Source organism: Chiloscyllium plagiosum, chromosome 1 (assembly GCF_004010195.1).
Source record: "Chiloscyllium plagiosum isolate BGI_BamShark_2017 chromosome 1, ASM401019v2, whole genome shotgun sequence".
Classification (NCBI taxonomy): domain Eukaryota; kingdom Metazoa; phylum Chordata; class Chondrichthyes; order Orectolobiformes; family Hemiscylliidae; genus Chiloscyllium; species Chiloscyllium plagiosum.
The window spans coordinates 8466549-8492957 of record NC_057710.1 but is presented as its reverse complement, the minus strand read 5'-3'; the positions used below and the strand labels follow the sequence as shown (position 1 = coordinate 8492957).

General features: G+C 41.3%; 1 protein-coding gene across 2 annotated transcripts in view; it reads left to right on the top strand.

Annotated features, from left to right (window-relative positions):
- The window catches only part of npm1b (nucleophosmin 1b), a 126866-nt gene that overhangs the window by 36638 nt on the left and 63819 nt on the right, over positions 1–26409 (top strand). For both annotated transcript variants that reach the window (XM_043693064.1, XM_043693141.1), the window contains 3 exons: positions 1885–2003; positions 8097–8212; positions 10197–10323. In XM_043693064.1, the coding sequence (XP_043548999.1) occupies positions 1885–2003; positions 8097–8212; positions 10197–10323 (362 nt within the window). The remainder of the gene's footprint in view (positions 1–1884; positions 2004–8096; positions 8213–10196; positions 10324–26409) is intronic.

Below are 26409 nucleotides of genomic sequence, written 5' to 3'. Positions count from 1 at the left end.
GTGTTGGGTGGAAGGCAGGGTAGATTAAATGGTGGAAGATTTTATATGCAATAACCAGCGTGTTAGTGGAGGTGGTAAAGAAACGGGTGTCCAAATGAGCCATGGTTGGCAGCATGAAAAGTGAAGGAAGGAAAGAAACTACAAAACTGAGGCATCAAAATAACAAAAACAAAGCAGCACTCAAAAGTGCGATGATGGCAGAGGTTGTGATCTAAGCTGTTGAAGTTAATGTTGAGTCCAGAATGCTGAAAAATAAGGTGCTGTTCCTAGAGTTTGCTGGAGTCCTGAATGGGCAAGTAGTAGAGAGGTCAGCATGCTGCAAGCAAGGTGGAGAATAAAAATGACGACCAGCAGCTCGCTTGTGCTAGGGGATTGAATTTTGTGGAAGGTGTTCAACAAAGTGGTCACTCCGTCTGCCTTTTGTTTGTCCTCTGGGCAAGCATATTGAGTGTCAAATACTGTATAATAAATTGGAGGAGATGAAAACCAATTGCTTTTTTTTGTTTTGCTTGGAAGTGACCTTCGATGAGAAGGGAAAGGAAAAAGGACAAGGCAACTTTGAGTAGACATGAAATGCAGACCCAGCCAGGAAGCTCTCAGCCCCCTTCAATGAAGTTTAAACAAAAATCTTGCATCAGGCTGTGAATACTATGACTTTTCTTGCTTTTTTTTTTTTGAAAACAAAACAAACATTGTTGTAGTAGGTTCTTAACCAAGGCCTCAATAGATGCGAGTTGGGATAGATGTTCAGTTCAAAAGAACCTTTCCATCCCAGCCTACAGATTCCAGTCAAACCGAGCACTTCTACAGGTATAAAAGTCATCATGGTGACATAAGAGACTTTTTTTTGCACTAGTGAGTTGGTAAATTGGGCGTTAGGTGACGTGCAGATCCTAATTTTGAGCTAAACTGGATCAGGACAGCAGTACTGAGATTCTGCTTATGTTTCTGAAGACTCAGGAGTCCTGGAAATGCACTGCAGCGACTATATCGAAGAGTTGCAAATTGTTGACCTGGGAAAGCCGTGCTTTTTAGTTAAGGTTTTGGATGATGAGAGGAGCAATAGGTTCTGATCGGTTAAAAATAAAAAGGTTTGTTGCACCGATGCTGTTTTTACAAACAAAACTTTGAGTTTATCTTGTACCTCCAAATAGTTTGTTTATTCATACAAAATAAGACCATGAAGTACAGTTGCCTGTTATGAAAGTGAAATTTGGCAGCTGGAATGTTCCGTTGGGTTTTACTTGGCTTTTCATTTGTGGGTGGTGTTTGTTAGAATAATGGGTAAAATCCCAAATAAATCCCAGACTCCTGAATAATGTTATTAGATCTTTTGATATATGGGTATGCCTATACAGATATATATTGGTATGTGGGTTAACAACTCTTCGATTAGGCAATGCCTATTTTTCTTGCTAAATTCTAAATGTTTTCATTGCCTTCCTGCTCTCTATATTTAACTTCAGTGTTTATGTCTAATATTGTATGACCGATCTATGAAATATCTTGGTTTGTTTTGTTCTGAACCCTGTACATAAGTAAGTTGTAAAGTCAAAGTCGCCATAGTGTCACCAGGACCAAGGGGCTGCTCTCCAATCAGACAACTGGTGGTGCTTTAATGTGCGGGTTACTGTACCTCGGGTCGGGATGGGGGGGCATGTTGAGAAGGAGAATCCTTCGTGGTAGCCTCAGCCTATGGAGGAACTGCATTCATGTTGTCTTCTCTCTACACCACAAACCATCCCTCTAACCAACTGAGCTCCCCTCACAGTTGATGTATCACCATTGCAACATGATTTCAATGTAGTTTAGATAGCTTTAGAATTTTAGTATTGCTCAATACTTTTTGAAGTACTTAACAAGTACTTTCTGAAATATTTACAGGTGTATCTGACTCTGACTCCGAATCTGAATCTGAATCTGAAGAGAATCACCAGCTGAAATCTCCTGTGAAGAAGGAACTTAAACTTGCAATGTCCCCCAGTGCACAGCACCCTGTTAAGGTATGGAGCAGAGGAAAACTTAATATTTGTGGGGAACCTCACTCAATGATGCAATGCTGGATTGATTGTTTTAAACCTGTGGGTGACAGATCTGAACTGAAGTGTTTATAAGCACAGTTGTATCACATGAACCCTGGTGTGGTGGTGTAGTGTTTTGAGAGGCCATTTCCTGTAAGGGATGAACAGAGGCATTGATCTTCACTTAACTTCCAGGATTGTTCGTGTATCTCCATTTATAAAAATGCAATTTCCCTGAATAATGTAGTACTAAAGAAAGCTGTAGGATGAATTGCATCAGTGCTTGCTTTGGGAAGGGCTCTTTTGATAAGTTTCATTCCTTTTCAAACCTTTAATAAATTTTGCTACAATTATTTATCCAATTCCCTCTTGGAAATGCCTATTGTAGCAACTTCCATTTGCTCTGACAATGCATTCCAGATCGCAATAGCTTACTGTGTTTAAAAATAAGCAATATCCATTCTTCTGTTCGGTTTAGAGTGTTAAAGATTTACAGCACAGCGAAAGACCCTTTGGCCCATCTTGTCTACACAAGTTTAAAACAACCACTTAACTATTCTAATGCCATTTTCCAGCTCTTAACCTCCAGCCTGTATCCCATGGCATTGGAAGTGTACATCTAAATATTTTTTGAACGTTGAGGTTTTATGCTCCGACTACCTTACAAACGAAGTTCCAGATTCTGACCATCCTTTGGGTGGGAAAGGTTTTCCTTTTGTCTCCTCTTAAACCTTCTGCCCCTGACCTTAAATCTGTGCTATTTGGTCATTGATTCTCCATCAAGGGGAAATGTTCCTTCCTGTCTATGCCCCTCATAATTTTGTATGTCTCCATCATATCTCCTATCAATCTCCCCTGCTGTAAGAAAGACAACCCCAGTCTGCCCAATCTCTCTCCATAACTAAAATCTCCAACATCCTGGTAGATCTCCCCACTCCGTCTTCAGGTTCTTTGCTGATTGCCTTCCATCTGTTTGGTGATCCTGCCATGAGACTCTTATTAGCTTTCTCTAAGTCTATGTAGATATTTATGTTCCTTTTGTGTGAACACACATTTATCCTGTTCTCATCATACTCTTATTCTGTCCCCACTTATCACATTTCCTCTCTGACCTGCTGTTCTTCACGTGAGTCATCTGTTCCTTTCCCCCTTTTTCCAACTCAAGTGCTGACCGTCTAAAATAGAATATCCAACCTCCCTTGCAGGTGCCACTGATGCTGATGTGTTCTTCTCCTGCACTCCGTCATTTCAAGCTTAAGCTTCCATGTGCAAGTTGACAGCAGCCAACTTTACTTCCCTGTCTTTCATAACCCTCAGTACAGTATTGAAGAGCAAATCTCTTCAAATTGGTTATTGAGAAAACTGAAAGTAATTGATTTAGTGTCTGTTTCAGAAGTCCTTCTACTGCCAACTCTATACATCAGCCTGACATCTGACTGACGTTAAACATAGAAAAAAACATGGTAAATAAGTGTAGTCATTTCTTCAAACCTGCTGTGACATTCAACTCCGTACCCTATTTGTGCTTTCTCCCCATATCCTTTGATCCCTTTATTCTGAAGAACTATATCTAATTCCATCTTGCAGTTTTGCCTTTTCTATGATAGAGAATTCCACAGGGTCTCTGAGTGAAGGAAATTTTTCAAAACCTTGGTGCCAAGTTGACCCATGCTGATACAAATGCACTGCAATTTTAGAATGAGTGGGGAATCTCAGAGAAACATAAAATCCTTGTGGCTCTGAACAGGCTATATGTGTGGGAAGAATGTTCCCGATGTTGGGGAGGTCTGGAACTAGGGGTCACAGTTTAAGATTAAGGGGTAAGCCATTCAGGACTGAGATTAGAGAGAATTCCTTCATTCAGTTATGAACCTGTGGAATTCTCTTCACACAGAAAGCTGTTGGGGCCAATTGTCAGATTTAAGAGGGAGCTAGAAGTGGCCCTTACAGCTAAAGAGGTCATGGGTATGGAGAGAAAGTGGGAAAGGGAGACTAAAATTGCATACTCATACTGAATGGTGGTGTGGGCTCGAAAAACTGGCCTACTCTTGCACCTTTTTTTTGTGTTTCTGACATTCTGCACCATCGTTTGGACCATATATTTCCACCTCCAAAATGTTGCCAGGCATTACTCCTGTTCTAGCACTACTGCAGTTGAAACCCTCATTCATGCCTTTGGTACCTTTAGGCCTAACTATTCCTGGCCCACTTTCCCACATTTTACCCTCCATAAACTTGGGGTGATTCCAAGAGTCAGCTTCTTCTATCCTCACACTCACCATGTCAAGTTCACATATGAGTCCTGTGCTGTTTGACCTACGTTGACTCTCTTCAAGGCCTTACCCCTCGCTATCCCTCAAACCTCCAGTTGCATTTCCTTGAGTTGTCTACAGGCCTTTAATTCTACGCTTGATGAGTGGAAGTGCATGGTAATGAAGAGATGAATGATGGTCAAAGTGTAACAGGAAGGGTATACAGAACAGCAGAAATTAGAGCCAGAAAGAGCAATGCTGAGGAGAAAGTCAAAGCTTAAGGCTGTTTATTGAATGTACTCCGCATTTCTAACAAGATGACAGCACACACAAATATCAATGAGCATGACTTGATAGCAATTATGGGACTCAGTACAGGTTAACCAACACTGGGAACTCAATATTTGAGTGTATTGAATGTTCCAGAAAACCGGGAAAAACATAAAAAGAAGTGGGATAGCTTTATTATAAACAAAGTTATCAGAGGAATGGTGAGTAGTGATATAGGTGCAGTGGATCGTGGTATGGCATCTGGGTAGAAATAAGGAATAACAATGGAATGCTATCAAAGGCTGGAGTTGTCTATAGGCCCCCGAATAGTTGCTTCACTGTAGGACAAGTAAATATTAGCAACTAATGGTGTGTAAGACAATCACTATAATTGTCATGGTAATTTTAGTCGTATATTGACTGGACAAACCAGATAGGCAGGGGTGACGTGGAAGATGAATTTGTACAGAACATTATGGATTGCTTTTTAGAACAGCGTTGTAGGACCTATCTGGGAACATGCTGTTTTAGGTCTAGTAATGTGACAGGATTAATAAGAGATCTCCTAGTTAAGGATTCTCTAGGAATAGTGATGATAACATAATAGAATGGCAAATTTATTGTGAGGGAGAGCAATTCACACAGCAGTGTCCTCAACTTAAGAGGTTATTTAGATGTATGAAGAAACGGCTGAGTAAAATGGCTTGGGAAAGTAAACAAGGGAAAGTCGGTGGACGCACAGTGGTAGACGTTTAAGCAGATATTTCACAAAGCTCTTAAAAATTTATTCTGGTCAAAAAGAAGGCGTCTATGTAAAGGATGCACCATCTGTGGTTAACAAAGGCTGTCATAGAGTCACTGAGTCCTACAGCACGGAGACACACCCTTTTGCCCAAACTGGTCCATGCCAACCAAAATATCCATCTACAGATTTCCATGCACTTGGCTGTTATCCTTCTAATATTTTCTTATTCATGTACTTGTTCAAATGACTTTTAAATGTTATGTACCTGCCTCAACCACTTCTGCTGGCAACTCATTACGTATGCAAACAGGCCATTCAGCCCAGCTGGTCCACACTGACCGTCTAAAGAGCATCCCACCCAGACCCATACACTTTATTTACTATAGCTAATCCACCTAGCCTGCACATCCCTGAGCATTGTGGGCAATTTAACATGGCCAATCCACCTAACCTGCATGCCTTTGGGAGGAAATTGGAGCACCCAATGGAAGTCCACGCAGACACTGGGAGAATGTGCAAACTCCACACAGTCACCTGAGGCTGGAATCGAACCCAGGTCCCTGGTGCTGTGAGGTAGCAGTGATAACCACTGAGCCACTGTGCTATGGTGAAAAGTATTTAAGTCACCATACCATGATGCCTATATTAATAACAGAAGGCATAGATAAGGGGGAAAAAAATTAAGACACATTCCACCTTTAGTTCAATTCCTGGTTCAGGAAAAGACCAGGGAAGGCAATGACCTAGTGGTATAATCACTAGAGTATTAATCCAGAAACCCAGGTAATGTTCTGAAGACCAATTTTTAAAAAAAACTGCAGGGTCTACTGATCAACACAAATCCATTGCCGATTGTCAGAAAAAGCCCATCAAGTTTATTATGATTAATGTCTTGTAAGGGAGGAGACTGCCAGCTTTACTTGGTCTGGCCTATATGTGACTCCGCACCCTCAGCAATGTGATTGTCCAGAGACAGTTAAGAGTCAATGTGTTGGTCTAGCCAGCCACACCCTCATCCCATGAATGTCTGAAAGGAAAATAGAAGATTTGGAGGGGTTTTGACAGGATAGATACTGAGATTTCTCCAGTAATTGGGTAACCTCAAATGCGGGGGCAGAGTTATGGAATAAGGGGTCACTGATTTTAAAATTGACATGTGAAAAAATTTCTCCCGGAGTGAATGTGTGGAATTCTCTGCACCAGAGAGTTGTGGATATTAGATCACTTATAGTATTTAAAGCAGTAGTGAATAAATTTTGGAAGTAGCAGAGAATTGAGAACTATGCAGAGGTAGCATGAGAGGAGTTAAGTTCTGGGGTATATTGAATGGTGATTTGACAGACTGAATGACCTACTCCTACTTCTTTCTCTTACATTCTTGTGTTCTATCGCATACCCTGATTTTAATCCATCTGTCATTGATGCTCATGCTGTCAGCTGCATAGGTCTTGACCTCCAGAATTCACTCTTAAGACGTAGTTGCCTCCTCTTCTCTTTCCTCCTTTTAAGTTTTCTTTAAATCTTTAGCTTTAGGAACATAGGAACAGGAATAGGCCAATCAGTCTCATGAAGGAGACAGTGAGGTCTGCAGACGATGGAGATCAGAGTTGTGTGTGTTGCTGGAAAAACACAGCAGGTCAGACAGCATCGAGGAGCAGGAGAATCAACGTTTTGGGCAAGACCCCTTCTTCAGGAGTCATGCCCTTCCTGATGAAGGGCTCTTGCTAGGCACATCGATTCGCCTGCTCCTTAGATGCTGTCTGACCTGTGTTTTTCCAGCACCACACTCTCTCAACTCTGATCTCCAGCATCTGCAGTCCTCACTTTCCACTATTCAGTAAGATCATGGGTGATCTATGACCTAACTTTATATTCCTTACTGTTTTGTTAAACAAAGGTATCATCTATTTCCAATCTAAAACTAATAACTGCTCCAGCATTAACTGCCATTATGGAAGAGAGGGCCATACCTCTACCAACCTTTGCATGTAGAAGTGCTTCCAAGCATCTCTCCTGTATGGTCTGGCCCTAATTCTCAGGCTATATCCCTGAGTTCTGGAATCTCCAACTGTCGCAATACTTTATCTACCGTATCTTTTCCTGTTAATATCATGAAGACTTTGATCAGATCAACCCTTAACCTTCTAAATTCTAGAGAAAGCAAGCTTAATTTGTATAATCTCTCCTCATATTGTAAATCCTGAAGTCCAGATATTGTTGTTGTAAACCTATGTTGGACACTGCATGGCCAATGTATTCTTCCTAAGATGTTTGTTTGATCAACTTTTTGATCACCCATCCTAAAATCTATAGCAAAGTGTAAAACTTTGCTTTACAATGCTGCTGCAATATCTTGGGTCATTGTAATATCTGAAAGATGCTCAATGTTGCAAGCTGTTGTGTCTCCTGCATTACTATTTTTAATCTTGAGTAATTCCTTCTATTCCTTTCTTCCTTGTGGACCTATCTATCTTTTTAAATATATCTATTTCACTTGCTTCAACCACTATCTGCATCTTCCTACATTGAGTTTGACTCCTTGCAAGTTTTCTCTGTCTATCTATCCAGTCTCTTCATAACAACAGGTCACTTTGCGGTCTTTTTGAGAGAATAGATCCCCAGCCTGCACTGCGTTTGCGTTCAGAAATAATCTATTATACAATTAATTGTTCCTGAGGCTGCTGACGATTCTAATTTCCTTTTAAACCTATCAAACTCTTCAGTACTATGGGCTTAGGCATCTTCCAGTTAACAGGTTCACCATTCTTTGGTAATGTTGCCAGCTCTGATAGTATTTTCTGTTTATAGAAAAAGCTAAAGCTAGAAAAGTCAGTAAAAGATAAGGTGATGAATGATAAAGTTGAAAATGAAGATGACGATGAAGATGACGATGCTGATGATGAAGATGAAGATGATGAAGATGAGTAAGTTTGCCCATTTTTTTCAGAGACATTGAATTAATTACATTTATGGTTCTGGAGATACAAGTACATTACAAGAGAAAAGTTCTTCTGTGTGTAGTCATGTAGTCTGGCCAATATATTATTTCATGCGTGAACACAGGTAGCATTCAATAACAGTACAATGAATGCACAGAAGCTGACCAGAGGTTTTGAATAGTTTTACAGATGTAATAATAGATGCAGAGGAGTGTCGTGAGCTGGGATCTAATTGAAAGTTCACTGGTTTGGAAATTGACAGCTGGTGTGAGTATCGAACATTTGAAGGAGTCTGACCAGCCTTCATAACCAATACAAAGTGGAGTATTGTTTATATTTAGAATGTTAGATGCTCAGGGCTAAGTCATTGGCTTGAATCAAATGCAGTGGTTCATCTAACTTCTTTTTCACCATGCATAAAATATGATGAACAATTTACAATTCCTTCTGACCCCTGAGATCCCATTATAGCTTGGAAGTAGTTTCTTATGTCTACTATTTCTATGACTGTGGTTGTGTAACGTGTCTACAAACCTTACAATTCCTTACAGTTGTATGATGCCTGGAAGTTGCAAGGAATGAGGATGTGATTTAATTATGATGTCGTAATAAAGTATTTTTAAAAAATTGACAAGGCTATTCAATTGGATGCAAATTAATGTTGCAATGCTGTTTAATTATTAAATGAGCAATAATTATTGAGAGTACCAATCCTAGTTGTTGAGTAAAATAGCTGAATGGCACTGTTGGCTGACCCTCAATTTAAGGTCAATGTAGAGTGAGGGTCGTGGGTTTCTGCCACAGATCTTCATGCATCTGAGCAGTCTGATTCTCCAACTTTGTGTGCATGGGGCATCCCATGGAATTGGATGACCTGGAGTGCAGGGCTTCCCTCCTTGAATATTACCATTTCAGTAAACCACAGGGAGGCACAGTTGCTCAGTGGTTAGCACTGCAGCCCACCCGGGTTTGATTCCTGCCTCGGGCGACTGTCTGTCTGTGTGAAGTTAGCACATTTGCCCTGTGTCTGTGTGGGTTTCCTCTGGGTGCTTCTGTTTCCTCCCACAATCCAAAGATATTAAGGTCAGGTGAATTGGCCATGCTAAGTTGCCCATAGTGTTAGGTGCATTCGTCAGGGGTAAATATAGGGTAGCTGAATGGGTCTGAGTGGGTTACTCTTCGGAGGCGTCAATGTGGAACATAGAACATAGAAAAATACAGCGCAGTACAGGCCCTTTGGCCCTCGATGTTGTGCCGATCCAAGCCCACCTAACCTACACTAGCCCACTATCCTCCATATACCTATCCAATGCCCGTTTACATGCTCATAAAGAGGGAGAGTCCACCACTGCTACTGGCAGGGCATTCCATGAACTCACGACTCGCTGAGTAAAGTGGACTTGTTGACTTGATGGGAATATGGGTATTCCCATACTGTAGCGAATCTAATCACAACCATGGCACGCCAGGGTTGGGTTTTCCATGGAATTCCATGGTTTCGATAAGTTGGTAGAGAATGAGCAAGAGCAGGAGAAAATACTAAGAATTTCAATTTGAAAGCCACGTGCATGCATGCTGTAACAGCAAGGATATAAATGGCTACATTTTCAGTTTTAAATGAGTGAAAAGGGCCAGTTGATGTATTTTTAAAGGCCCAACTCAACACCACAAACTTTATTTTGACCTGCAAATGTAAAGTGCTATGGATGATAATCAGCTATGAAAATAGAAAATGCAGGACGTGTTCAGCATTACTTGTTTATGTTGAGAGAAAATAGTTAATTTTTTGATTCTGGGGTAGTGTGTCAAACTTAAAACATCTGTTTCTCTTCCCACGTGATGTGTGATCTCCCAAGTCCTGACATGATCTATTATGTCCTTTTTTCAATAGTACTGGAACCTTTAATTGCAATAGGTATTGTGCATCACTTACTAAAGGTTTCCTCAACTTTTATACCTGATATTCTAGGGAGGAAGATGAAGAGGAGGAGGAGGATGATGAAGATGATGATGATGATGATGACGATGATGAGGAGGAGGATGACGAGGAGGAGGAGGAAGAGATTGTGAAGACTCCTATGAAAACACCCATTAAAGTGAGTTAATGTTGCTCTTATCACAAAACATCAAAAATAGAAACCAAAGTAGGTCAAACAGCCATTTGTGCCTCCTTTCAGTACAATTTATGGCTGATCTTCCTACTCCGTAACCTGTTTCTGCTTTTGCCTTGAACCCATTGATCCCTTTTAGTCCGATGACCTATCTCCTTGAAAATGTTCAATGTTTTGGCCTGAACTGGTTTCTGTGGCAGTTAATTCCACAGGTTCACTATTCTCTTGGAAGAAATTTCACCACAACTCAGTGCTGAATAGATCATTTATTTAATAAATGTAACTAATACCCGTCCTTCAATTTGAGGGAAAGGAAATGATTGAGACTTGCAGTCAAGCATAATGATGTAGCTGGATTTGAACGTGCAGCCATGTATATGAGAGGATGCAACTTTTTCAGGTTGGTGCAAAGGAAGGCTCAGGGTGAGTGTCAAACTCCAGTGGTGCTCTCACATTTTTTTCCCAACCCCTCAACAGAATGGAATTTATAAAAATTCGGTACAAGTAAATGGTGTATGCTGTAGTTCGGTAGTCCAGAGACTAAGAGGCATAATGTTTTTGAAAAATGTAATTAGAAGCAGGATGGTAAGTTGGAAATAAAGCAGCTTTCCAGCCAATTGCTAATTGAGTTATGGATTATGTTGCCTAGTCTATATTAAGCCTTTGAAGGTGAACAGATTGAAACAGTACTTGACAACTTCATAAATCGAATTACTGAGTACAAAGGTGGATAATTTATCATGAACTGTTACAGAACTCCAGTTAGGCTACTGATAATGTATTGTACCCAGTTCTGATCACTACGCTGTAGGAACGGTGCGAGTGTACTTGAGAATGCAAAGTGTTCTAGAAGATTGCTTTCAAGAATGTAGGATTTTAGCTCCAGTGTTAAACAGAAGAAAATGGTATTGTACTTCTTGGAACAAAGGCGATTTGATAGAAATGTTACAAGATTAAAGGCAACGTCCTGGTAAGATCACTAACAAATAATCTATGGGACCGTGGGTTCAAATCCCAGTGCAGCAACTGGTGATTTTAAATTCCATTAATAAGTTTGAAATTACTGAGACTGCTATTCATTTTTTTTAAAAGTCCTGTCCTGTTCATTCGTATCTCATCTGCTGTGCAGATGATTCAGAGTCCACAGCAATGTAGTTGAGTCTTATCCATTCTCTGAAGAGGCCCAGCAAGCTACTCCATTCAAGGGCAGTTAGGGATGGGCCACAACTATGGGTGAAGCAAGTGATTCTTGAACGAATATTTGAAAATGTTCTGTTAGGTTTAGGCAATTTCTTACAATTAGTTGACTGGAGCAACTGAGACTTTCCTGGGAAGGATTGGAAGCTGAATATTTCTGGTTATAAGGTATTCCGATTAGATAGAGAGGGGGAATGGAAAAGGGAGGGAGGAGATTTGCAATACCAATCAAAGAATTAATTATATCAGTGAGGAAGGATGATATCCTGGGAGGGTCATCAAATTTGGCCATATAGAAGTTAAAAAACCCAATACAGCAAACACACCATTATGTGTATAACATGCACCCGCAGACTATCATGGAGAGATAGAGGATCAAACATTTAATCAAATTTCAGAGGTTAAAGTAATAGATTTTAATTACCCAAATAATGTTTGGGATCGTGTGCGTAGAGAGGGAACAAATTTCTAAATTTGAGCCATAGAAAGGGAGGGGCAGTTCCAGACTTAATATTCTGAATTGAGCCCAGATGGTTTTGGAGTAAAAGTTGTACTAGGGCTGTGAGGAAGACTTGTTTTAAACTGGAAGTTTTAATGAATGAAACTTGGAGTTTAATAGGGTGCTGGATGTCGAAATTGGTACAGAATTGCTTGGAAATGAACCTGCAGGGTGATAGGAATAGAATGAAGATTGGGACTGACCGGATTGGTCTGCAGAGACCGGATAGGCCAAGTGGCCGTCTTCTGTATTGTAATTATTTCATGATTCTAAATCTTCCCAGCTCCAAGAAGGGAGTAGAATCTAATTAGATAGATTTTAATAGCTTTATCTGGTGCTGTGGCTCTCAGGCATGCACCAATATGAATGATATGCAATCAAATCACCAAAAACAGGAAAATATAAAGATTCGGTGGATGGATTTCAGAGTTCCTCAGGATCCTCTCACCAACCAAAGTGGTCATTTACGATTAAGTGTCTGTGACACTTTGAGGCGGTTGTGGCTTAGGTAAAGATTTTGTATAAAATGAGGTTGTTCCTTAGTTTTTAGGAGGAAAAGTGGAATTTGCATATTTAACCAGTGATTTTATTTACAACTAGAAGGAAACAACTAATTTGCTGTCACTGGGTTTAGGGTGACCATAGTTTTCAGTACACTGGCTTACACCATGCTGCCACTAGGTTGTGCAGTATGACTGAAACCACCAATTGTGTGACTGCAAGATGATCTGTAAGTTTGTGACATCTTAAGTTCTCTGCAAAGCCATTTCAGGGGATTTGAATTGCAGGAATCTGTTTGAATTTGTCTTTTAGTAACTGCTTTAGACTTTGTAGCAGGTGTACTTTCATGGACATGTAGGTAAGGGCAATCAGGTTGTTGTTAAAGTAGAGAAATAATTGGGCATACCATGCAACAGTGTCAAAAATGTGTGCACTTGGTAATGTATTCTGCACTTAGTCACTTAATATGCCTTATAGCTGTGTGAGCAAAAGTCTCACCTTTGATTCAGAAATTAGTGCAGATCAAGCCCAACTCTAAGCTTTAGCCAGATTGATGCCACGTTGCAGCACTGAGATTGCTGAACAATCTGAGGTTTTGGCTGTTGCTGTTGAGAAAAATCCTTCCACCATTTCAGATGGTCATAAAAGATCTCATGGAAATAATTTTGAATTATCCTGCAATGCAAGATAATTTGGTTAACACATTTTTGACTGGGACAGTATTGGGCATACGATCGCAGTCATGTTTCACATGGCAGAACAGTGACTGCACTCCAATAGTATTTCATGGACTGTTGAACACTTTGGGAGGTCCTGAAGTTGCGAAAGGAAACATACGAAGACAAGTTTTGCCCTTTTTCTATTGATTAGGAAGTAGTTGCAAAGCATGTTTTGCTAACTCTCCAACTGTCCTAATCCTGACATCCATTCTACTCCTTTAATGGAAAAAAAAAAGTGACTGAATGAGCTAACACATTTTTGTTTCTGTTTATAATTGTGTAAATGTCTGTTTGTGTAATCTCCCCTATCATTTCCCTCCCCCATCAACCATAACCAGCCCTCCATCCTGTGGGGAAATGGCTAGTCTGTACTGTATACAATCACCTTGCCATTGGCCTGTTCTGTCATTTCCATCCTCTTACTTCACGGAGGCAATAAGTGTTGAGGCATGATACAGATTGAGCAGATACTAGCCTGGTGTTCTTTGTTTCTCTGGAAATAGAACTCATTGCTTGGTGATTATTTTTATGTACGTACAGCTTTTGGGAAGTGCTTTGATAGTCTGTTCTCCTTAGTGGGTGGAAGTTAAGGATGAGAAACTCACTGCTGCGAGGAATTAACCACATGCTGATCCCTGATGAAGAGGATCAGGTAGAGGGAACAGAGAGCAAGTGCTATGATCTGCAAGTCTAACAAGAGGTGGTCCATAACTCCGGGAGTTCAAAGGAGAAGGGTGTTTTAAAAATGCCAATGAGATAGAGAAATGCAGTTAACTTAGTGCCGACTTCAACAGTAGGAAAATGATCTATTTTATCAAGGGAAAAATATTAGAATAACTTGCTTCAGTTCAGTTCGGTGAGCAGAAGATACTATGAATCAAGTAAGGAATGTGATGGAACACTCTACACTTGGATGAATACAGCTCCCACAACATTGAAACTCGACATAATCCAGAACGAAGCAGCCTGTTTGTTTAGAACCCAATCCACCATCTTCAACCATTTACATCCTTCTGTACTAAAGCACAAAGACAGCAATATGTTCTATCTACAAGATGCACTGCAACACACCAACAAGACAAGTCAGAATCAGAGGAACTCCGCAGATCAGGCAGCATCTGTGGAGATAGAAGCAGAGTTGATGTTTTGAGTCTAAAGACTCTTCTGACTTCAAGCACTGACTCTTTCTTTATCTATCCACAGATGCTGTGAGACATGCCAAGTTTTTCCACAATTTTGTTTGTTTCAGATTTTCAGCATCCGCTTAGTTTGCTTCAGTTTCAGTGATTAAATGACTGAGCCTCCTCCAAAACCATTTCCAAACTCTCCACAACTACCATTTGGACGAGCAAGGACAGCAGATGCGCAGGGATGCCACTACCTGCAAGAAGTTCTCGAAGTCACTCTCCACCACAAGTTGGAACTATATTGGCATTCTTTTACTGCTCGTGGATTAAAGCCTTGGAATATCCCAGACATCAATGAGTTAGCCTGCACTGTAGAGAAAGGCAGTACACTGCTTCCCTGTCATGGGCAATAAATACTGACTTTCCCTGAGAAAGAGGCCAGGATTTCCATCCTCTGATTGCTATCCTGAAAGTCACTGCTGTAAAACATACTTCTGTCAGCATTGAGTTAGGTTCAACTGTGATGCCTTCCAAAGGAGAAATAGTAGAACAGTACCTATTATTCAGGGTCAATGTTGTGATGTCAATATTGTCCAGAATATACAAGCTGTTGCTTTTTTTTTTGAATAGTTAACAGCGATTACTTGGCCCAAGTATTCATAGTTGGTTTCTATCCATCAGCACTTTGAGAAGATGACAAAAATGAGCAGAATGGGGGCGGAAAAGAGAGAGCTAGCCTTTAAAACAAAAATGAGCCTGCTGTCAGTTGAGAGGTCACAATTAAGTCACTTGTTTTAGAATCTTGTATAAGATCTTACATTTAAATTAAACTCCAGGGACTTGAATAAATCTACGCTGACACTTCCAATACAATATTGAGGGAATGTGTCACAGATGAGGTGTTAAGTCGAAGAACCACTTGCCTCCTGATTTGTCTTATGTCCCCTTAGATGCAAAGGATGTCATGACATTATATGGGGAACAAAGAAGCTAGGGACATTGACCAGGATGCTGGGACAATGTTGCATCAAATCATAAAGTATTGGTGTCAAATTGCAGTGCACAAATTCTGTCATTTCTTAGAACATTGACTGCATGATATTGAGAATGTATTGAGGTTGTGAATGGTGCAACATAAATGCAAATTATGATCTTCCTTTTATGCATTCTAAATTAACACAGCTAAATCAAATTCAAGTTAAAATATTATCAACTTGATTCAAGCAGAAAAAAGTGTGAAGTAAAAAGTACATAGTAAAGAAATAGTTATTAGAGTATGTGAAGAAAAAAGCTAATAGCATGTCCTGCAGAGTCTAAATTGTATGTTTCAATCATCTTAACTTGAGACAAACTCTCAACCTGTTGAAATATGTGGTTTTGAATTTAATCATATGGGCCCAGCTTTGTAATCTCTCCTTTGCTTTCAGTCAGTAATTCCTCAGTAGTTCTCCATGCCAAGAAAAAAAAGGGTCTAGCTGAACAAAGGATGTTTTCTTTTCCTCCTCTCCAGCTGATGACATGGCTACATTCACTTCCAACTGGTGCTTTTGTTGGCCTCTCTGTGCACCTGGGCTTTTTATTTTCAACTCAGGAGATTAACACACAAATGTGGCAGAAAGAAAGGGAAAAAAAAAGGTGCTCTGTGCTGCAGCAGAGCCAACCTTAGATCAAAGCGCTCCATGCGACCCCTCTTATTTATTTGTGTGCAGGATTCCGACTTTTGGGCGAGTGGGGGGATAAGGAAGGGAAACAGAAGCTGCAAACATAAGCGTTACGCTTATTCATTATATAATCACCCTGGATGTTTCTGGAATCGTGTTTCAGCCTGAGAACTGGGGTCACTGTGAAGCTTCAGTAGAATGGAGAAGCTTAAGAGAGATGAGCAATAAGCTTTTCTCACCTCTCTTATTGACACAATAACAGTCGGTGTTCGTCTGAACTTTCCTACCTTGCTGCTCCTTGGCCCCAAAGACATTAACCCACAGACACTTCCTGACTCACTTAGTTGAGGTGGGCCTTCTCTACTCTAAGTCTAATTCAGGTGTTGGACTCAGCTCACTCAGAGGCTTGAGAACATAATCAAAACCAACACTCTAGTGCAGTACCATGGGAGTATTGCACTGTCAGAATGTGTTGCTTTTCAGATTTGATATTAAGCCAGGGCTCTGTTTGCCCCCTCAGGTAGTCTTATGTATTCCACAGCACTATTCAAAGAGAAGGGAAGTCTCCTGATGCCTATTCAACCAATAAAGGAGTCAGAGCTGTACAGCATGGAAACAGACCCTTCGGTCCAACTCGGCCATGCCTACCAGATGTCCTGAATTAAAATAGTCCCATTTGCCAGCATTTGGCCCATATCCCTGTAAACCCTTTCTGTTCATGTACCCATCCAAAGGCTTTTTAAATGTTGTAATTGTACCAACCTCCTCCAATTCTTCTGACAGGTCATTCTGTACAGGCACCACCCTCTGGGTGAAAACGTTGCCTCTCAGGTGCCCCTTAAATCTTTCCCCTCTCACCTTAAACCTATGCCATCTAATTTTGGACTCCCCTACCCTAGGAAAAAGATCTTGTCTGTTTACTGTATCCATGCTCCGCATGATTTTATAAACCTCTTCCAAGTCACCCCTCAGCCTCCAATGCTCCAGGAAAAATAGCCCCAGCCTATTCAGCCTCTCCCAATAACTCAAACCCTCCAACTCAGGCAACATCCTTGTAAATATTTTCTGAACCCTTTCAAGTTTAACAAAGCAGGGAGACCCGAATTGAATGCAGTATTCAAAAAATGGCCTCATCAGTGTCCTGTACAGCCGCAACATAACATCCCAACTAGTTTATTCCATGCACTGACCAACAAAGACAAGTGTACCAAACATATCCTTCATTACCCTGTCCACCTGCAACTCCACTTTCAAGGAGCTATGAACCTGCACCCCAGGTTCTCTAAATACAGGTGCAAGAGTCATTTACTTCATTGCAGCTTATAGGAAATTCATGTGTGCAACTTGACACTTGTGTTTCTAACATTGCAACAGTGTCTACGAGGCTGTCCTGAGTTAAGAATCAGAACAGCGTTGAATTCCTCACATCCCTACATCATCTACGTTCAAAGTCCAAACTTGCACAAGCCCAAAAGAAAATAAAATCAAAGGTATGGCCCATAAAATTAATTGTAGTCAAAACACCCTTATGATTATTCTAGATATATTTCCTACAATCTACACGATCTGCAGATTCCGTAACATGGAGCCCTAAAGAAAATAAAAAACAAACTATGCTAATATTCATATTATCTTTTGTCAGTCAGCTTGATTTACTTTTGGGGAAAGTGAGGACTGCAGAGGCTGGAGATTAGAGTTAAGAGTGTGGTGCTGGAAAAGCACTGCAGGTCAGGCAGCATCCGAGGAGCAGGAGAGTCGATGTTTTGGGCAAAAGCCATTCATCGCAAATCCTAATGAAGGGCTTTTGCCTGAAAGCTTGTCTCACTTGCTCCTTGGGTGCTGCTTGATTTACTTTTGATCAAACGCAGTCAGTGACAGGTTCCATTTTGGAGTTGTTCTTTCCGTCATCCCCCGTTCCACATTCTATAATTTTAACTCCTTCAAAACTCTTACCACCATACCTTAACACTCACCAAGTCCTGTTCTGTCATCAGTCATCAGTCTTCTGCTCACTGGTCTAAATTGGCTACAACTTAAAAAATGTCTTGACTTTACAGTTTTCTCACTGGTGTTCAAATAGCTCCATGACTTTGTCCCATTCCTAACTCTGTGACCTCACCTAGCCCTATACATTGAGATTTCTAATGTTGCAAAGTAAAACCAAATGCTTTCCTGTGCTTTAAAACCTTAAAGTACACTTGTAAAAGGAGAAGCTAAAGATGTTATATTAAGCACAGTTAGAGAGAGGCTGAACAGGATGGGGTTGTTTTCCCTGGAGCGTCGGAGGCTGAGGGGTGACCTTATAGAAGTTTACAAAATTGAGGGGCATGGATAGGGTAAGTAGGCAAAGTCTTTTCCCTGGGGTCGGGGAGTCCAGAACTAGAGGGCATAGGTTTAGGGTGAGGGGGGAAAGATATAAAAGGGACCTGAGGGGCAATTCTTTCACACACAGGGTGTTTCGTGTATGGAATGAGCTGCCAGAGGAAGTGGTGGAGGCTGGTACAATTGCACCATTTGAGAGGCATTTGGATGGGTATATGAATAGGAAGGGTTTGGAGGGATATGGGCCAGGTCCTGGCAGGTAGGACTAGATTGGGTTGGGATATCTGGTCAGCATGGACAAGTTGGACCGAAGGGTCTGTTTCCATGCTGTACATCACTATGACTATGATTAGATGATTAGATTAGATTACTTACGGTGTGGAAACAGGCCCTTCGGCCCAACAAGTCCACACTGACCCTCTGAAGAGCAACCCACCCAGACCCATTCCCATATGTTTACCCCTTCACCTAACACTACGGGCAATTTAGCATGGCAATTCACCTAACCTGCATGTTTTTGGACTGAGAGGAAAATGGAGCACCTGGAGGAAACCCATGCGGACACGCAGAGAATGTGCAAAGTCCACACAGACATTTGCCTGAGGCGGGAATTGAACCAGAGTCTCTGGTGCTGTGAGGCAGCAGTGCTAACCACTCTGTGTGGTTAGCCACATTGTGTGCCTCTGCCCTCCACACAGACTCCTTTTGGAAAGTTTTTATAAACTTTTTTGTTTTTGACTAATGCAAGAGCAACCAATTTGCACACAGCAATCTCCATCAAATAGCAATGCTGTCATTGTTTCATTATTCAGGCTCTTGGGGAGAATGCTGCCCTCTATTTTGTCTAACACCTTGAGATAATTTGAGTTGAAATAGGAACAACGGGTGGGACAATTGGGCCTTTGTTAAACATTTTACCTACGAGACTTCATTCCTTAAGTCCGGAGGTTGCTGAAAATCAGAAATAAAAACAGAAAATGCATGCAGGGATCCGTATCAATGGAAAGTGAAACAGTGTTAACTTTTTTTAAACTTACCGACATGACATGGACATTGCCAGCAAAGCCAGCATTCATTGTCCATTCGTACTTGCTGTTGAGAAGGTAGTGGGCAGCTGTTATGCTGAACTGCTGCAGTCCATTCAGTATAGGCATACACACAGTTTTTAGGTCCAGTGAGTGAGCAACGATGCAGTTTTTAGGCAGGATGGTATGTGATGTATAGGGGAGGTGATGATCCTATCAGGGAGAGGAAGGGTGGTCATAGTCATCAAAACATGTTAAATTTTAAAACATTTTATTTTAATGAGATGTGGGCATCACTGGATAGGCCAGCATTTATTGCCCATCTTTGATAGCCCTGAAGAAGGTGGTGGTGAGCTATTTTCTTGAACCTTTGCAGTCCAACTGGTGTAGGTAGACTTATAGTGCTGTAAAGAAGAGTGTTCCAGGATTTTCACCCAGCAACAGTGAAGGAACAGCAATATATTTCCAGTTCAGGATGGTGTGTGAATTGGAGGTGAACTTACCAAGTGATGGTATTCCCATTGCATCTGCTGCCCTCCTCCCTCTAGGGGCAAGAGGTTGCAGGTTTGGAAGATGCTCTTGAAGGAGCCTCATCGAGTCACTTAATGCATCTTGTAGATAGTACACAGTGCAGCCACTATGCACTGGTATTGGAAGGAGTAAGGTGGTTGGTGCCAATCAAAAATTCTGCTTGTCCTGCATGGTTTTGAACTTCATGGGTGTTGTTGCAACTGCATTCATCAGGAAGTGGGGAGGATTGCTTCAAACTACACATCTGTACACGCAGCCTTTGAGGAGTTCGGAGCAAAATTGCTTGTTGCAGAGTTCTCAGCTTCTGATCTTATTAGAGAATATTTGGTGGTCATCAGTAGTAACTCTCAGGATGTTGATACCAATGGGTTTAAGGGGCGATAGTTATGTTGTCTCTTGAAAGAGATGGTTGTTGCCTAGCACTTTTGCAGCAGCAGCAGAGAAGGGAATGTACCTATTTTTGTTGGTGTACCAACATTACAAAGACTACCAGTACAAGGCAGCCCATCACCAACTTTTTAATTAGGGATGGGCAATCAATGCTGTAGAAGGACTTGGGCAGGCTAGGAATGTGTGCAAGCAAGTGGAATACAGTGTGGACAAGGGTGAGCTTGTGCACTTTGGTTGGAAGAATAGAGGCATAGGCATAGACTGTTTTCTAAATAGGGAAGAGCTGCGGAAATCTGAAGCCCAAAGGGACTTGGAGCCCTAGTTCAGGATACTCTTCAGGTTAGCATGCAGTTCAAAACATTTAAAAGGAATCTGAATGTGTACATGAATACGAAGGCTTTAGAGGGTAATGAGCCAAGTGTTGGCAAATAGGAATCTAGTTAGTGCAGACGAACTGTTCTAAAAGAATCTGTTTTCATGCTGTGTAACTCTGACTATAATTTGACGGTTAGGAAGGCAAATGAAATATTATCATTTGTTTCAAAAGGGCAGGAATAGAAGAACAAAGATGTACTGCTGAGGCTTGAGTCAGACTGTATTTGGAATATTGAGTTGTTTCGAGCCCTCTATCTAAGGAAAGATGAGCTGGCATTGGAAAGGGTCCAGAGGAGGTTTACAAGAAAGATCTGGGGGGGTATAAAAAGGGCTTTTGTTTTTATTCATTCACTGGATGGGCAGCATTTATTGCCCATCCCAAATTGCCCAGAGGCTTGAGGAGCCTTTGAGGACTCTTGGTCTATATTTGATGAAGCAGGGGATTCTCATTGAAACTTACAGAATACTGTATAGAGCTGGATAGAGTGGATGTTTCCATTAGTAGGAGAGACTGGGACTAAAGGTATAGTTTCCAAGTGAACGAATAATCCTTTAGAACTGTGGTGAGGAATTTCTCCACCCAGAGGATGATGAATCTGTGGAATTTGTTGTCACAGAAGGCTCTGGAGGTCAAGACCGTACTGAAGACCGAGGGATAGGTTCTTGATTTATGACTAAATCAAATGTTACAAGGAGAAAGCAGGTGAATAAGATTGAGAAACATATATCAGTTCTGATTGAATGGCGGAGCAGTTTCGATGAGACGAGTTTTGCTCCTATGTCTTACGGTCTTGTGCTCCTGTCCCTAAGTGTTATTGTCTTATCTAGGCAAGTGGGGAATATTCCTTATAGATGGGATTTCCTAAAGCCTGTTCATCAACTTCAAGGCACAACTAAGGACTGCAATGAAATTCTTTCTCAGATACTTCATCTTGGATGATCGTAGCTCAACAAAATTCAAGAGAATGTAAATTAAGAGTAGGCTGTTCAGCCCCTTGAGCCCACCCTGCCATTTGATAAGATCGTGACTCATCTGGTTGTGCCCCAACTCTCATTTTCTCTCTACCATAATAGACTTTGATAATCTTCTTTGTCTAAATCATCTTTAATATTCAATGGCCAAGCTGCCGCCATCTCAATCTTGGGGAGATGATTAGACATAAAATCCTTGGAGTGTAGAAGCAGGCCATTCGGTTTATTGAGTCCATACCTACCCTCCAAACAGCATCCCAAACAAGCCCAGTGTTTCTATGAACGTTTTTTTTTAAATTGCATTAGTAAAGTGTAGTCCTGCAAAAATGAGTCTGGAAAATTCATAATGGAAAGTAAAGAGAAGGCAGCTGAATTGAATAGGTATTTTGTATCAATCTTCACTGTAGAAAATTCAAGTAATGTCCCAGACGCAACAATAAGTGCAGAAATGAAATGAACAGGAAGAAGAAACTGAGGAAAATTGTAGTCACCAAAGAAGTGGTACTGAGTAAATTAGTGGAGCTGTGGTTTAACTCGTGCTGAGGTCCTGTTGGATTTCATCCTATGAGCTTAAAAGAAGTGCCAAGTGAGATAATTGGTTTTAATTTTCCAAACTTCCCTTTATTCGGGGAAAATTCCAGTAAATTGAAGGTCGTAAATGTAAGTCCTTTACTCAAAAAAGGAAGGTGTCAGCAAGAAGGAAACTAAAGATCAGTTAGTTTGATATCTTTCAGCATGAACATTTCAGAAGCTATTAGTAAAGAAGTTTTAGCTGGGCACTCTCATATGTGCAAGGCAATCACTATTTGACCAATCTGTTGCAGTTCTTTTGAGGAGGTAGCAAGTGCTGTGTATAACAGGAAACCAGTGGATGTACTGTTCTTAGATTTCCTGGAGAAGTTTGGATAAAAGGAAGAAAGGTATGCTTGCCAAATTTGTTGATGGCACAAAGGAAGATAGAAAAGCAAGTTGTGAAGACAACTTAACGCTGCAGAGGGACATGGTTAGATTAAGTGAGTAGGCAAAGATATGGCAAGCAAATGTTGGAAAATGTGAAATTGCTCATTTGGGCAGGATAAAAACGCCTATTGTCTAAATGGTGAGAGATTGCAGAGCTCTGAATTGCAGAGGGATTAGTTCATGAATCACATACGGGTAGTATGTAGTTGTAGCAAGTAATTAGGAAGGTTATAGAATGTTATCATTTATTAGAAGGGAAATCAAATGTAAAAGACAAGTATAGGAAAGTTTGGAAACCGTTCAGGGAAAGTTTCAGACACATTCCTGGAATGAAAGGTTTGTCTAACAAAGAACGGTAATGCAAGGCTATGCTTTTATCCACTGGAGTTTCGAAGAGGAAGAGATTACCTAATTGAAACACGAGGGTCTTGACAGGGTAAATGTGGAGATGATGTTACCTCTTATGGGAGAATCTAGAACTAGGGCTCATTATTTAAGCGTTGAGACCAAAAGAGAGAGTGCTGGAAAATCTCAGCAAGTCTGGCAGCATCTGTAAGGAGAGAAAAGAGCTGATGTTTTGAGTCTAATTGACCCTTTTGACAAAACTTTGACAAAGGCTCAGTTAAACTCAACGTCAGCTTTTTTCTCTCCTTTACAGATGCTGCCAGACCTGCTGAGGTCTTCCAGCATTTTCTCTTTTTTGGTTTCAGATTCCAGCATCCGCAGTAATTTGCTTTTTTTTAAGCGTTGTGTGTTCATGGAAAAACACAATAGGTCAGGCAGCATTCGAGGAGCAGGAACGTCGTTGTTTCAGGCCAGAGCCCTTCAGAAATTCCTGATGAAAGGCTCTGGCCTGAAACATCGAATCTCCTGCTCCTCGGATGCTGCCTGACCTGCTGTGCTTTTCCAGCAAGACACTCTCTTGACTCTGATCTCCAGCATTTGCAGTCCTCACTGTCTCCTCATTATTTAAACATAAAGCCTTGCTCATTACGAGAGTGTAAGTATTTATTTTGTTGAGGGTGAGTCTTTGGATCCTTCTTTCTGAAAAGGTGGTGGAAGCAGAATCCTTGAATAGTTTTAAGGCAAGAGGTCGGTAGCTTTTTTTGTTAAGCAAGGGAATGAAAAGTTATCAGGGTAGCCTGAAATGTGAATTTAAGTTTACAATCAGGTCAGCTATGATCATCTTGAATGGAGAAGCCTACTATTCCCGATCGCTATGTTCAGGAAAGATAGCGAAGAACAAAAGGGGAGTGGGTGGGGTTGCATTGTATTGTAGTGTTGGTAGCCGGAGAGAGAATCATTTTGTTCAAATTGCTAAGTTGAAAGCTGCTTATATGCTACTCTGGCTATTCTGTAGCCCTTGAAATAGTAGTTAAAAACTACCAGAGCAAATGTATTTCTGAAAAAAATTAGATATTAGAATAACTGTGGAGCAATGATATTGAGGAATGTTTATTTATTCAAATATTTCTTGGACTAGATATTCACGCTTAAGGTAAGAAAGCAGGAAAAATTTCTGAAACGTGATTGAGAACTTTGTTACTAAATATGTTCTTGCTCCTAAGTAGAAAGGCATCTGGTGCTGGGGAATGAGGGTCAAGTAAACCATGGAACTGGGAGAGCATTTGGGTAAAAGAGATTAATTACCATATCTAAACCTTATGATTTTCCATGGAGAAGAACAAGGAACAATGTCAAGTAGAAGTTCTAAATTTTAAAAATAAATAATTTTGATGGGATGAGTAGGGATCAAACCAGGTTGAAATAGAACCAGGGATTGACAGGAAGGTCTGGAATGAACAATGGTTAAGGAAGAGATGCTTCAGACAGAGACAGCTAAGTGATTTTTAAGACTTGTAGCTCAGGGTTGTGGTTCAGGTTGTAAGTTTACTTGCTGAAAAGCTGGAAGATTTGTCCTCTTGTTTCATCGCCATGCTGGGTAACATAATCAGTGAGCCTTCGTTGAAGCGCTGGTGTTCTGTCCCACTTCCTATTTGTGTGTCTTGGTCTGCTATGGTCGGTGATGTCACTTCCGGTTCTTTTTGAGAGGTTGGTAAACAGGGTCCAAATCAACGTGCTTATTGATTTGCGTTCTCGTTTGAATGCCAGGCCTCCAGGAATTGTCGTGCATCTTTGTTTAGCCTATCCCAGGGTGGATGTGTATCCCAGTCGAACTGGTGTCACTCATCATCTGTGTGAAAAGATACTAGTGATAGTTGGTCATATCTTTTAGTGGCTAGTTGGTGCTAGTCTGTACGATTGTAATGTTTGTTGCAGTCCTTGCAGGGTATTTTGTATATGACGTTTGTTCTGCTGGTTGCTGGTACAGGGTCCTTTAGGTTCATCAAGACTCGGAGGCTCACTGATGTTACCTAGCATGGTGACGAAAAGTCTGAGAGCAAACCTTTGAGCTCAGTGAGAAAGCGTAACTAGAGGATAGCTATGCACTGACAGTGGTGGAAGGTAAGGGAACCAAAACTTGGCCTCCTTGAATGATGAAACCAAACAAAAAGTGCTGCACAAGGTGAATTCTTCAAATGAAAGTCAGATAAAATGAAGTGAAAGGAAAAAGTAAGACTAGCAAAGGGAGAATATAGAAGGGGTGGCTCAGTGGTTAGCACTGCTGCCATACCGTGCCGGGACCCAGCTTCGATTCCAGCCTCAGTCGACTGTGTGTGCGGAGTTTGCACATTCTCCCCGCGTCTGTGTGGGTTTCCTCCGGGTGCTCCGGTTTCCTCCCACAATCCAAAGATGTGCAGTTTCAGTGAATTGGCCATGCTAAATTGCCCATAGTGTTAGGTGCATTAGTCAGTGGGAAATGACACTGCCAGTCCGCGAGGCGGACAGGTCTGTCAATCAAAAGTTGGCGTGGAGGCAGAGCGAAAGAGTCGGACATTGCACAGAGTTGTGGTAATAGGGGACTCCATAGTGAGAGGAACTGACCGGGGTTTTTGTGGCATCAGGCGGTACTTAAGGATGGTGTGTTGCCTTCCTGGTGCCAGGGTTAAAGACATCACAGACAGAGTGCAGGAAATCCTCAAGGACGAAGGTGAAGAGCCAGAGGTGGTGGTACATGTCGACACAAATGATGTCGGGAAGAAGAGGAGGAACATACTACAGCGGGACTTCGAAGAACTAGGAAGAAGGCTGAAAAGCAGGATGTCCAGGGTGGTTATCTCTGGTTTGCTTCCAGTTCCTCAGGCTGGTGAGGCCAGAAACGGGGAGATAATGGACTTGAACGTGTGGCTGGGGAACTGGTGCAGGAAGCAAGGATTTAAATTCTTGGATCACTGGGGTATGTTTTGTAGTAAACCTAAAGTATACAAGAGAGATGGTTTGCACCTTAATAGGTTGGGGACCAGCATTCTGGCAGGCAGGTTTGCTACTGCAATGCAGCTACGTTTAAACTAAGTAGCGGGGGGGAGGGGACAAACTGGATGTTTGAGAAGGAAATTGGAGGGAAAGTTAGAACAAGGGAAGTCAAGAAAGACAACTGTATTAATGAGGCAGAAAACTCAGAAAGGGATCATGCTGTAAGGTTGAGTGAAATAGGAGTTGATGGGAAGGGTGAGGGCAGTAACACATTAAAAATACTATACATGAATGCATTAGAAATAAGATGGATGAGCTTGAGGCTCTTTTGGAAATTGGCAGATTACGATTATTGTGGGGATAACTGAGACGTGGCTTCAAGTGGACAGGGCCTGGGAAATGAATATTCAAGGCTACACGTGCTATCGTAAGGACAGACTGACGGGCAGAGGGGGTGGGGTGGCCATGTTGGTAAGG